The sequence below is a fragment of the Teleopsis dalmanni genome, chromosome 2 (assembly GCF_002237135.1).
Source record: "Teleopsis dalmanni isolate 2A chromosome 2, ASM223713v2, whole genome shotgun sequence".
NCBI classification, from domain to species: Eukaryota; Metazoa; Arthropoda; class Insecta; order Diptera; family Diopsidae; genus Teleopsis; species Teleopsis dalmanni.
This window is the reverse complement of record NC_051847.1, coordinates 147,304,906-147,320,431: the sequence shown is the minus strand read 5'-3', so window position 1 is coordinate 147,320,431 and position 15,526 is coordinate 147,304,906. Positions and strand designations below refer to the sequence as shown.

At 26.4% G+C, this 15,526-nt stretch overlaps 1 protein-coding gene across 1 annotated transcript; it reads left to right on the top strand.

Annotated features, from left to right (window-relative positions):
• Positions 1 to 235: 235 nt before the first annotated feature.
• LOC119682877 (probable fatty acid-binding protein) lies at positions 236 to 15,483 on the top strand. Its single transcript, XM_038096409.1, has 3 exons — positions 236 to 421; positions 14,761 to 15,032; positions 15,098 to 15,483. Exons 1-3 carry the CDS (start codon positions 349 to 351, stop codon positions 15,146 to 15,148), a joined length of 396 nt encoding a protein of 131 aa, XP_037952337.1. The 5' UTR covers positions 236 to 348; the 3' UTR covers positions 15,149 to 15,483.
• The last annotated feature ends 43 nt before the right edge of the window (positions 15,484 to 15,526 follow it).

Below are 15,526 nucleotides of genomic sequence, written 5' to 3'. Positions count from 1 at the left end.
ACAAAAGTATATACATTACACACCTTTATGTACTGTATTATCAAGTATTTGGATCGTCTGTAGTAGAATTTATATATAACATTACACAAATATTTATTACACAGTTTAAAAGTACAAAAGCACATCACATTATATATTCTAAGTTGGCAACACTATTCGCACATTCATTTATCTATGCAAGCTTTGTTGTTTTTATTTCTGCCTTATTTTTGGTATAAAAAGCGGCACAATTGGTGCCCGCCGCTAGTTGTTTTCATTGAGTTCTTTGCTCATTAAGCGTGGTTTGCGTTTGAATAAATTTAATTAAATTTAAACCTTAAATTTTCAAAAAAAAAAAACTAATTAAAAATGGCATGCTGGGAAGGAAAGAAATATAAACTCGACAAGAGCGATAACTTCGATGAGTACATGAAGGAATTGGGTAAGTTGAATCATATGCAATGCAAAACAACAAATACTGCACTATATTGTCAAAAAAGCGGCCGGCAAATATATTGACCAAAAGCGAATAAGAATCAAATCAAAATTTAAAGTGAAATAAAAATCAATATAAACTACGTAAGGATAATTTGCAAAAATTCAAAAAATGTGAAAAATTTGGCGTGTAATGTGAGTAATTATTTTTTTTTTTACGGTTCTTATTTTATGTTCATCTGCATAGAAAATGGTACAGTAACTCGCATATTAAGCTTCAACCGGTTTTAGTAAAAATTACAAAAACAAATAAGCTTGGCATTGAAAAATACAGTTCCACATCTTGGCAGAGTGTAGCTCTTAAATGAGGGAAATTGTTACATCTTCGTTTTTTCCAGAATTGTAGTTGTTGTTGTTGGTGTTTTAGTTTGCTTCACTAAAGATTGGAATTCGCAAAGTTCAATGTATTTTTTTATGTGCACTACTTTCGTCACTTTTAAAGTAAATTATGTGGAACACGTGTTAAAGCTTCTGTGTGAAGGATAACAGAGGTGAGGCTATTGGCTATGTATCAGCCTGAGTTATTTAATATAAAAACTAATTTTAGTTATTGAAAAATTGTTGAAAACAGTTGGACTAGTAATTAACAAAAAACTTTTCCATTAAAGGATAGTTTATATGGGAATATAAGGTCCACATCTAAATATCTTATAATATATAATATTAGCATAGTTTGCCGCATAGATGATGGAAGTCAAAATATTTTAGTTCCTTTAGTTCTAAGTCCGCGGGTAAATTTGCAACTTATGTTAAAGTTATTAACAATTTGTAGTGAATATAAAAATTATTAAGCAGCTTAATATCAAAAGCTTCTTGAAATCGATCGATTCTTTATTTTAAAAAAAAAATTTTATATCATTTGTACAATATCCAAATGTTTTTTATATAAAAATGATATAAAGATATAAAATAAATTATGTAAAAATTCATTTTATATTATTTTAATTAATTGAATTTTTGGCTGACCATACAGCTGTTTCGAGTATTGCCAAATACCCGTGTCATCAGTGGTCCTGAAAATAATTCTTGTGTTTAATTATACGTAAATAATTAATTGAGACTGCAAGTACCTGGAATCGAACTCATGCCCTGCCAAATTTGAAGCTCAGAGTCAGCGCTTCTTAACCAACTGACTCATACTTGACTTTTATGTTCGCAAATTTTTCTGGTGTTTTGTTAATTTATTATGAAAGTTTTATTAACAAATTCACTGTATTCTGTTATATATACAGTGTTGTGCATAACAAAAGCAACCAAAATTTGCCCATCAAATAAATAAGTTTTTTGTCTACTTTTTACTTTTCATTCAAAAACTTAAATACAGAGTTTTATTTGTTATTGTATTAGCTATTATAAAAAAACAACAAAATCTACAATTCTAAATAACGGGTTAAATAATTCACAAAAATAATGAGATATTGCGAAATGCGGCTGTGCATAACAATAGCAACTTTATTTATTATATTAAATTTATGTATTATTTTTCTAAATTTTGTATTAAGTCCTTTGCTTTTTATTACTTGGGCACTTCTTCGGGTCATAGGTGATATTAAATTGTTAGTAAAAAATAATTGGAATTTTACACCATTCATCTTTCATGACCTCAAACATTTGGAAACTTTTCGACCCCCAAAGCGACGTTTGAGAATACCAAAATGTTCTCAATTGAATTAAAATCAGGTGTTTGGGCTGGCTAATCTAAAATTGGAATTCCATTTTTCAAAATCCATTCTCTTATCAGCTTTATGGTGTGTTTTGGGTCGTTATCGTACTGATATACCCGTCGGAGTGACATTTCTCATCCGCCATGGGGTACCATATGGCTTTCTAAAATTTTTTTGTACACATGTTGGGCTATTATTTGATGAATTTCATGAAAAGATCTTAGTCTAAATCCTGAAAAGAACGCTCAAATTATTACTGACCCACGCCCATGCTTCACAGTCGCTTGGCAGTTACGCGAATACAAACGTTTTTCTTTTTCGCGACGTACTGTGCACATCCCATCAGAATTAAAGATGTTAAATTTTGATTTATTGCTGAAAAAAATTATTTTCCATTTAGTAAGACTTCAATTTAAGTGATTCCACGTGAAATTTGATCTAAATGAAGTATATTAATATTAATTAAAAAGCAAAACAAAAATCTGCCTCTTTTGCTAATGCTTTTTAGTCAACATTGGTTTTTTTGACTGGTCTGTAACTTTTGAAACCGGCTTCGAGAGTAAGCCTGCGTACAGTACTAGAGTCAACACCTTGTTTAAGCTCGGCTACGACCTTTTTCAACGACACGAATGGTTGTTTTTTTTGTAATTCTTATTATGTTTCGATCAATTCTACAAGTAATCTTAAGAGAGGCTTCACTCAAATAAACAGTTTTAACGGTATTTTGTCAAATTATATTTTTTTATAAGCTGCGAAACAATAAACTAATTAATTTTAAATATTTTGGCTATTTCATTTAAGCACTGCCATTTAAATATTTTTCAATTCTTGCTTTTTTAAACTTCAAAGTATACGTGTCACGAGTCATGATAAAAACGTACTTCCATTACCTGATTTAATATTGAACTATTCTGTGTTTATGTTCTAATTCGCTTAAAAACATAAATCACAGCATAAAAATGCAAAAAATCAAAAAAATATCTTGCTAGAATGCACTTTGGTCATAGATCTATCATTGATCTTGTCTCAGTTGCTATTGTTTTGCACAGCCGCATTTCGCAATATTTTATTATTTGTGTGAATTAATTAACCCGTTATGAAGAATTGTAGATTTTGTTGTTTTTTTATAATAGCTAATACAATAACAAATAAAACTCTGTATTTAAGTTTTTGAATGAAAAGTAAAAAGTAGACAAAAAACTTATTTATTTGATGGGCAAATTTTGGTTGCTTTTGTTATGCACAACACTGTATATTAGAACGAAATCATAAACCAGCTGTAGAATAATTGAATTATATAAATAATTCTGATAAATTTATTCATTTTTACTGCTGTTGGCTAGCACTTTTTAATATTGGAATATGTTAAAATAACCGTTTGCTATAGAGCTTCTTTATAAATTTTTATCTTTATATATTTTTTAGTGCAGTTAACTAGTAAATAGGCTGTTTTTTTTTCTTATATATCCTATATTTATGCTTTTTTGGCACCTTGTCAACAAGTTGTTGTTTTTGTTTGCTGTCACAAAGTTTATATTTAAGATAAGCATTGATTCTTTGACTATATGCTTGAGTGAAGCACACTCCTTCACTTCAAAAAAAGATTTTTTTTACAATTATTTTTCATTCAAGCTTAATAATATCTACAACTTCATTTTGTAATGAGAACCATTTTGATTTAATTAATTTAATAAATGATGTTGAAGTTTTTATAACTAAATTTAAGCAATTTTAACGCCATTTATTTTTTTTCCTATTGTTGGTGGTATTATTGTATATACATATGTGTGCCTGCGCCCGCATAAATGGCAGTAAATAAATTAAATGAAATAACATAACTTTATTATTTTTAATTTAATATTATATTATATACAGTAGAGACTCAGTAAAACAAAAAATATAATATCAGGGTCTTTCGTTATTGCAAATGCATTTTATATGCAACATTGGCTATTTAGAGCGAACAGTTTTGGTATATTTAATATTTATAAGTATTTGATCGTTCATTATTTAGAAGATTCGCTATATCGGATTTTTTTCGGTGCACTGTATTACATAAAAGAAGTGAAAAGAAATAAAGGCACTTTTAGCACTAAATTTTGTGCTTATTTATACAATTATTTTAAATTTAGTTTTAGTTTTAATTAATTTGATTAACTTTCTTTGAACTTGATACCATTTTCAATGTCATTTTTATTACTTTAATATATTGTGCTATTAACTACATGTATATATGTACATTCAAAATTTATTTCAAAGTTTTTTTTGCGCTGTTAATATATTAACAAATATTACAATACAATAATATTATTGTATTGTCTTATCTATGGTAAAGCACTTTCTTTACCGATGACTTCTATGAACAAAAAAAAATGAAAGTATATGCCATTTAAAAGGATGTGACGAAACTTTAAAGCACGTGAAGGATGATCGTGAAACTTTAACGGCTTATTAATGAGATCTCTACATTACCGATATTTATAATTGCTAATAAATGGCTTCACTATTAATACCTATTTTTAAAAAGTTCCATTTACTTTGAAATGGAGCGAAGTATTACTTCGCTTGTTTTTTACTACTACTAATACTGGTAATGCATTTTAATTTTGGAATTTGTTATTACTTAATTATTATAAGTCGAATTGTAATTATCTATTTATGAATGAATAGTTACAATTTTGTCTACTTAATGTAAACATAACAACACCCAGTGTCTAGTACTGCAAATCTATTATGAATTTATGGTAATTTATAATGGTTTAGCAGAACTTATAGAAAAAGTCTGATTCAAAGCTCACATTTAAAAACAAAAAACATATTTTTTTTATTTAATGACATGCATTAGAAAATCAATATTGCATGTAAATACACGTTAACAGATACTTTGTCATGAAATATGTAATTATATATATCACTTTTTTTCTGTAACCGAAAGTGTATAATTTTCTGCGTCAATTAAAATACAAAATAATATTGAAAAATAAAAAAGTAATAATAAAAAAATTTTACAATATTTTAAAATCAATATATATATATGTGTGTTATTGTGGTTTCATGCTTCGATAGATTATTTATAATTGCACCGTATAATGTGTCCCATATATAATTTACACTACTAAAAAGTCTTAAATAACCTTTTGTATGATAGACATGTACGTGATTTTTATACTTTTTAATAGTAAAAATAAGTTTTTATATTATATTATATTTATTATCCATAAACCATCAGTAAGTAATAAAATATATAATAAATTTTAATTGCTTTAAGAAGTAAATGGAAGAAATTAATGTCGACCCTGTAGACTATTGTGTTTCAGATTAAGATTTTTAACAATAATTACATTAAAAAAAACTTAAATTCTTTTATTAATTAAAATTTACAAACATTGTTATGCTCATTTCGGTACCTAATTTTTAAACTAAGCAATCTCAAATGAAAAATATATATAAGAATTTTGATATGTTACAAATCAAGTGCAATTTTATCAATAATAAATCTTTCTATTACTTATAATTATAATTGAATCACCTGATCATTCGTTTATACCTTTTTTGTTATAATTTGAATCATTCGTTTATACCTTTTTTGTTATAAGTTAGACTAATCTACATATATTTGCTGCTCAAGCACACTACAAACAATAGCTCTTTCTTCTTTCTTCTTCTTTTACTAATTTGTTCCATGTATCCATCTTTAACGGTGAATCTGATATGCATCTTAAATAATTTGCAACCATCAAGCTTTCAAGATATATTTTGGTTTATGACTTTGTTCCAGATCCTATTAACAGTGACATTTTGTTTTTATTTTTTAAAAAATACGCTCCAATTATGCTATCAATACATAAACAGCACTAAAGAGTGCACTTTTCAGGAGACATCAGTAGGTGATATATCACCTTTGTATCTTATCCCCTACAAATGTGACAAATTTCCTATTAATAATGCCATTGAGATAAAAAATGAGTTTCATAAACTCATGCGGTAAACATACTTTCCTGAAAAAAAATTTTTATTTTTAGATACATAATCATACATGAATTATTTATAAACTCTGCTGTTTCCAAGTAGGTATTTTTATGATGAGATTGCAAACATTATACCCCAAAAAAGAGATATAGTAGAGGGATTGGGTTCATAGCAGCTGTTTGAATGCCATTATATTGGAAAAAAATATCGATTAAAAGAAGATTACCTTTTGTACTTTATAATTTTATGCCATCGATTTCAACTGATATTTTTTTTATATATTTTTTTGTTAGTAACTAACCTAAGCAGAAATGTTTTTTATATCATATATAGTATATGCACAATTTTATATATAATTGTTTTTTTTTTGATATTAATAGTCAACCCCAATAAAAAGCAATTAATAGCAGTTGTTATCAATTAAATATTTCTCAGCACCAGAATAAATATTAAAAATGATTTGCATGCAATTTTCCTCGCGGCAACCAACTTTCAATATATTATGTTTCGATATTGTATAACAATATATAATATATTTTTTTAACGCTGTTTACTTAATTAACCATAAAGTATCAAGTCACTCATTCATATCTGTCGTAGACATTTTCGTAGATATTAAGTGTTTTGCACCTACACCAATTCTGTTGATTATGTGCCAAAATTTCATTTGTTTATACAAATTGTTAAAATTTTGCGAATGACGTGTTTAGCCGGCTTTTTATTGCTATCGAAAAATAAATAATATATTCACACGAATATATGATTTTGTGGACTTTTGGAATTGGGTACAAAGTCGTTATAAATGAAATTAAAGATAAAATTAAAATCATACATAAGAAATATTAAAGAACGATAGTAACTCTGCCTTCATTTTAGAGAAAAGATTTCATTAATATAAAAAATCATATTTAATTAAATTAAATATTATTTTAAAACGTTTCATTAATAGTAATAAATACTGCTAGTTATTATTTCAAAATATCTAGATACAAAATGTTCAATGAACTTTTTCTTGTATCTTTTATTATAGAACTTGTGTTGCGCTATGTAATATAATATTACTTAGTTTGGTTTTTCTTTTCTCTTTTATGTTAATGGATTTTTTTTTATACATTAGTAGCACATTAGTTACCGCAGTGCTTTATTAAGCCCACATAACAACTTTATATATTTAAGAAAATTATGTTAATATACTCACATGTTTTATACTTATAACTAACCAAGCAATATATATATTCTAATTAGGGTTTTTTCATTTACATAATACCAATAATAATCGTACTTGTTCAGTCATGTATATAAACAAAATTTATTACATATGATATACATAAGTTGTATTTTTAAAAATTCAAATTCCTTAAATATATCACTAATTTACTTCGATTTTTTTTCTGCATTTCATTGAATAAAATGAAATTTTTATATCCATACCCAAAAAAAAACTCTCACACAGTCTGGTCTCAAATCCCAATAAGATCTATTTTTAAAAAAAACTGCTTTAATGCTCCGTCTCAGAAGTAAAATATGATAGAAGTATCATATTTGATAGATAGATATGATAGATAGATATGATAGATACATATGATAGATACATATGATAGGTAGATATGATAGATAGATATGATAGATACATATGATAGATACATATGATAGGTAGATATGATAGATAGATATGATAGATAGATAGATATGATAGATAGATAGATATGTTAGATATGTTAGATAGATAGATAGATATGATAGATAGATAGATAGATATAGATATAAATATAAATATAAATATAAATATAAATATAAATATAAATATAAATATAAATATAAATATAAATATAAATATAAACATAAATATAAATATATAAATATAAAAATATAAATATATATAATATAAATATAAATATAAATATAAATAATAAATATAAATATAATATAATATAAATATAAATATAAATATAAATATAAATATAAATATAAATATAAATATAAATATAAATATAAATATAAATATATATAAATGTAAATGTAAATTTAATTTTAAAAATAGTTTTGAATTTAAATTGATTAGTGGTTTCTTAACTTCACTCCTATTAAGATAATATATATAGCTGTAGTTTATGCGTTAATTCTAACTAATATCAAAGTAATTGCAATAGTTTTTTATGACTAAACAACAAAAGTTGATTTACTGAATATTACTGAATTTAAATAACGCAAATTTAATAATAACTTTTATTTTTTATCGCTTATAAAATATGAGATTAAAGACCGCAGACCTCTGCAATTATTGTAAAAAAACAGTCAGAAATTTACCAATAATTTTAGCTTGGGTCCTATTAACAATCATAGGTTTCATTGTAATTCAATGCATTCAAGTAATTTTGGTTGAAGCAACAAAAGTTTGGATCATGGGATTTTGTAAGATTTTGAACAATCTTATTTTATAATCTATAAAATAATTTATTTTCAATTGTTAATAAAAACATATACAAATTCCGTAGACATACTGTAAACAAAGTTTCCTATTTCAAATTAGATATAATGGAATGTGTGGTCTGATAGGGTGTGAATGTCAGTCTCTTATGGTATCAACTATTAATAAAAAAAAAGTTGTTTATAAATTCTGTACATTAATTCGTTATTTTTATCTTTAATTACTTTACGGTAAACAAAGCTTCCTATTTCAAATTAAATTTTATGACTTGGATATAATTATGATGACATATTATTTTCTTATTCTCTGTCTCTCTCTAAAATCTGGAATGTGTGACCTGATGTTTCTTCTTTATGTGGTATAAAAAATTTTTTTTGCTTTTATGTGATAAATACCTTTATTTCTTGTTACCTTTATATGGTAATAAGATAAAATATACATTATTTTTGTCTGTGATAAAACTTAGATGATATAATAATAATTATATATTTTATAATAATAGTTCGATTTCTGTAGTTTATTTATTAGGCAAGCAACAAAAACTATTACATTATCTTTAATTAATGGCATTAATTTTCTTTGCTGTTCCCTGAAGTTCTTTAATGACAACTTTCAAGAATGAAGATTCTTCTCTATTTGCCAATTCGATTTCGAATATTGGTAATCATATAACATAAAACTATATTGCATAAAACTATATTGTTTGTAACATAATTACAATTTTTTTACGATTTCTGCGTACTGCTCTCTGCTTCTAGCTATATTTATGAGGCTACTAAACTCTCGTATTTGGGTCCACTGACCTATCTGTGACTATACATGAGTTAAGACTATACATAAGTCTAAATTTACATGCACTCAAACCAATTAAGCGATGAGTAAATTAATTCCTGGTTTTTAAAATCAAATCATAATTTTAGGCATTCATGATATCAACTGTTAATAAAAAATATAGTTTGCAAATTCCTTAGATTAATAACAGTTGGTTCTTATTTTCTTCCATTAATCACTTTACGGTAAACAAAGTTTTGTATTTCAAATTTCATATTAAATTTTACGACTGTGATGATGTATAATTTTTTATTGTTATTTTAACGTCTGAAATGTGTGACCAGATTTGGATGACTGTAGATTCTTGTTAAATTTAATTATTTATACTGTGTATGTTATAAAACAAATGTCTTTTTCAATTAAACTTAGACATATACATTATTCATACTGGAATTATTTACAATTAAAAATAATAATCATATATATCATACTATAATAATTGTATGTATTGAGAATACGATTATAATGTTTATTTCTAAATACCTATATATCTGATATTAACAACTGTAATCAAGTAATTAGTTTAATGAAAATTATTCCAGCCAGCATTTAACATCATCAAATTGACAAAATATCATCGAACTATTATTGCAAACAGTCGTGATTTTATCGGAGCATAATCTTTGGTCTAAAGAACTAGTGCTCTCAACCTCAAGTACCTGAGAATCGCATTGGGTGATTGTTACATTCACTTAGCTCCTCCACAATTGTTCGCAATAACAGAGCGATGGGATTTTGATATTAAATGTTAGCTAGGTAAAAATATATGAATTATTAATAAATAGGGTTATTATTTTAATTTTGTATATCCATATACAATCTGCATAAATTTCTCTATTATAACATCAGATTAGTTCAGATTTAGATGTAGTTGGTGATACATATGACTCCTAAATAGTTAATTTTTAATGTTGATTGGCACCGTAAAAACAGTGTTTTTTAAATCATCATTTAAGCGTGTCTATTAAATAGCTAATGTCAGTTTATAGAAGTTATGTTATTAACTACGGCTGAGCAAATTCTTTGTTTGCTTCCTATCAAGTTACGACCACATAAATTGACACTATTTTTCAATAAAATTTTACCTTTGGCTATTGCGGAGATAGATCTCTACATTATGATTTGTCAAACACTATTTAATAAAGGAATAATGCTAGTTTACAACTGTTATACTGACTAAAAAAAGTATCTACTAAAAGAAGACTTTTTTTTTTAAGAAAAATTAAATTAATATTTTAAGAATGATTGGAAAATTTGAAATATTCTTTCTGATATCCTCAATAATGTACTTGTCTACGCCCAAAAATGAAAAAACATCTCATAAACTTGGGGTATGATATGACTCAACGATTGCAGATTGCAATATATTTCTGAACCTACCTAAGTATATGTAAGATGTTGTCAAGTGCATTTTTTGTTTTCATTTTACTGATATTTCGGAATATTTAATATTAATATATAAATTTATATATAATTTATATATTTGATGTTTTTAAATATTTTTGTTTTTTGATAATGAAGTATATTCGTATATATGGGTATATATTTTTAACAAAAATATTTACAATTTTAGTGTGTATAGTCAGATAAGTAATCAAATATAAAACTAAAGTTTCAAATCGTTTAATTTCAAATTTATCAACCTTATCACTTTAAGCAAATTTTTAAATAAATAAAATTAAAAATAAATAATACAATATAAACGATGTATTGTACTGCGCTTATCAAAAGCCCAGTATCAGAAAGAAATTATTTGTTTTGGGTGTTTATACAAGTATACTTGAAACCTGCATAAGTGCAAAGATTATAACTAAACAAAAAATTACAGTTTAGATGAGAAGTTATGGAATATTCCAAAGAGTCACTCCCATTAACTATTGAAATATTATGTCATATAAAATATAAATATTTAACAAAGCACTTTCTTTTATACATACATGACATACAATGTGAAATACAATAACATGGATATGTGATGTACCTTATAAAATGATAATAATATGGAAATGAATGCGTAAATAGTTCGAACAATTTTATAAATTGAATGTAATTAAATTTCTTTAAACTCAATTAAGATACCACTTTAACCTTCTTAAAAAAATCATTTATTACATACTATATCTGTATATATGCTACGACCTATGTTTGCCTGTATGTTTTTTTTTTTTTTTTTGGTTTTTATAAAGTATCTGTCTTTATGAAATTTGATTTAAAGCGCACATTTCCCACCTCTGCAATAAGTTTCACAATGGTTCGCCTGCATTGAATTGTTGAATTCCATAGATTTGAAAAAAAAATTGTCGTTCACTGTCACAAAAGATAATTTCAATATGAAGATAAGTGGGGAAGCGGATGCACATATATTCTATGTGTGCCTACATGTATGCTTGGCATTGTATAAAATTCTGGATCCCACCATATCACGCGACTGCAAGATCAATTTAAATTATTTAATAAATTGTCGGTTCCATTTAAATGAATATTTCATCTTTCTTCTGAGTGTTTTTTATTTTCGAAATATATGCGGTAAGTGTTGAGGGTAAGCGGATCTTCATGGCTGGCATTCACAAAATATGAGTGGCTCATTCCTAAAGTATTCCTAAAGCATGCATGCACGACTACGAGTATATGCAAGCAAGTATATAATTCTATAATTTCTCTACATCTTCTATAGCAATTGTAGTGGTCGCTTTTGTATAATTTGTTATAATCGTTTATGTAGGTACTTATATATGTATATGCAATTGTATCTAATTGTATTTTATTTTAGTTACTTTGTTGCATTTCACCACTGTTTGGCTGTCAAGCACAAGTTTTAAGTACAGTTGATTTTTAGAAATAGCACTTGAAAATAATTAATAAGGAATTAAAGTTTTTAAATAAAGTTTTAGCTTTGCTATAATATAATATAATTAAATAATAATATTAAAATAATTAATATTAAAATAGTTATTAATATAAAAATAATTATTAATAATAATATTAATAATAGTAGAAGCAAAATAATCTTGGTCAGATTCTTACTCTGTCTGTCATATGCTCAAGTTCTTCCAGTTCACCAAAATCATTATATGTTTTGCAGTCGATGTTTCGTTTATTTCTATTAACTTGGCGCGTTGCAGTGTAGTCTTTATGGGTCTTCGTCTAGCTCACAATGAATTTTAAATCATACTTGTTAAATATATTTTGTTATCTTCTTTCTGTTACATGTAGCCAATTCAGCTAAATATATTCCTAATTTAGACCTCAACATTCGGTTTTTTTTATAACTTTGATAAAAATGTGCGGAAAGTTTTTTAAAGGTTTTTAAATTGTTATCTTTGATAACAAAATAATTTTTAAACTTATTGGTAAATATAGCGCGAATATACAAAGAATAGTATATTTATTAATATTTAATAAATAGAGAAATTGTTCGCAAGTTAATAAAAAAGTATAATATATATTCGTGGCTAAAACTAAGAATAAAGGGTATGACATATATAAAAGACTTTATACTAAAATGAATTGACGCTTCAAGAAGTTATGTCCATTTTTTGCAAAGGAGTAATATTTATCTATCTATGGTTTTAAAAGATAGTTGATGACAGAAACCGATCTGAATTTGTATTCTTTAGTAATCAAGCCCCCCAGTTATCTATTAATTAAAACTTTGTCACTTCATGGCTCCATAACCACTTACATGGTTATCGACCCATGCCCACGGTGTATAGCCTAATGCAACACCTGGACACGGTGAAGGCTACTTTAGGAGTAGCCGTACATCTGGGAATAACTCTACATATGATAAAATATAAAATGGAAATATAATAGTAAAATATAGGTAACTATAAATGTAGCTAAAAGAAAATGACTTTTAATATAACTAAAAAAGAACTAGAAAAATTTTTTTTTGCCAAAATCAAATTTAGTGAGTTAAAATGGAATGCGGTATTTATTTTATTTCTATATTCCAAAGTCTTTAAAACTCTTGTCATTGTTACTATTATGTAGTAATGAAGTCGGAATGAAAATAAAAATGACATTAAGTTAGACTAAATATAATATAGATAAAATTTAAGAGTACGCAGATACCTTACTTTTATGAGCCCTAGTAACTTGTTACCAGGATTCTGTTTCGTCTAATGAATACAATATGCAAAAAAGGTAATCGTTAATATTATACTGTTAATACCAAAAAAGAAAAGTTACATGTAAAAAAATGGAACACTATTAATTTCTCCTTGAAGCACTACATTTTTCTAATATATGATAACTATGTTGGTTATCAATACACCTCCGCCAAAAACTTTCCCAAAAAAAATGACAATTTCTGCGTGTAGTAATTAAGGAAAAAGATGTAGTTAATACTAAACAGTTACTTGTTATGCATATATCCAGTTAATCGTTACTTAAACCACGTACAATAATCATTCAATAGTATATATCAGCCATGTACTTGATTTGTGACTTTACGAGATGTCAAATATTCTACACCTGGCCTGAAAAGTTAGGCCAAGTACCCTTCTCACTGACTATACCTGACTGACAATATCCACCAGCTAGGGAGGTACTGGCCTAACTTTTGAGTACCCTCCTTCGAACGAGTTATTATAACTGAAAGGAGTTACAGAAGAGAATAGAATACTATTTAAATTCTCTTCTTTAAAAATCAAAAAAGTTACCGATGAATTTACAGGCTTATATATGTGTATTATAAAAAATATGCTTTAATCTGTAAATATTAATATTATTTAAAGGGTATTTATAATCAAAGTTTTGGTCAAAAAGAAGATAAAATATTCCTGACATTTCCTGTTCCTGAAAATAACTGTATATATCCACATTATCTCAGTCATTTTTATTGAGAAAAAATAAAATTTCTCCTTATATTATGTAAATACACCCTTTTTTTCTAAGACCGACTGCCACTGGGATTCATCTATCTAAAGAATATTTCATATTTAGAAAAACCAATAAATTTGGTTTGTTATGTTCACTCCACAGCGTGATTAATGTTTTTTTTTTTTTTTGTGTAAAAAATCTCAGTGATATTTGCTTTGTTTCCGCTTTACTTAATTTTATTATTGGAATATAAATCAAAATTTGTGTTGAAGCTGGTAGGGCCGCACAAAATAACAGACTGATCTTTAGCCTGTGGGCAAGGCCAGCGTTTGTCTTAATTCAATTACTGTTAACATTTAAGTGCAATTAAGACATTTGATCCTCACCACAATTGCGCTAAAAATAGTGTTGCTTGGTTTCGCTTTACCGCAGTTTGCTGCATGTGACAATAAAATGAATATATTTTTATATAAAATTTGTGGCGTCACCTAATAAGGTTTATTATAAATATTAAACATGTACAAGTATTAATTACTTTACTTATATATATATATAAAATTTATTTTTCAGGTGTCGGTTTGGTTTTACGTAAAATGGGTAACAGCGTCAACCCAACTGTTGAGTTGGTTAAAGACGGCGATAACTATACTTTCACTACCACATCTACATTCAAAACATCAGCCATCACCTTTAAGTTGGGTGAAGAATTCGATGAAGAAACACTTGACGGACGCAAAGTCAAGAGTGTTATCACCATGGATGGTAACAAGCTCATTCAAGAGCAAACTGGCGATAAGCCCACAACCATCGTACGTGAATTCACCGCTGATGAATTGATTGTTGTAAGTATTTGTAAAGCACAGAAATTTAGACTTGATATAAAATAAAATCCTTCTCTCTTTTACAGACCCTTACCATCGGTGACATTAAATCAGTGCGTGTATACAAAGCTGTTTAAAGACATGAATGCATCATCAAGCGAATGCTGCTTATAATTGCAATCTATTGACTGAGCACTAAGCATCAATTAAAATCGTTCCATGGCAAAACAAAAGTAATAAATATCTTAGAATATCTTAGAGAAATTGTTATTAAATAACAATGTTTAATTAATTTAAATTTTTGACATCCAATTAATTACTTTTTTTTGATAAAAATTATATTACACTATTTTAAAGAATTTTCCAAATAATTGAAGTTGAACTTTAAGTCATTTTTTTTTGCACGATATGCTACAATATATGCATTTATTGTTATAAGCCATTTAAATTAATAATTAATAAACATTTTTCCATCGTAATAAAAATTAATACCATATGAAATTATGTTTTAATGC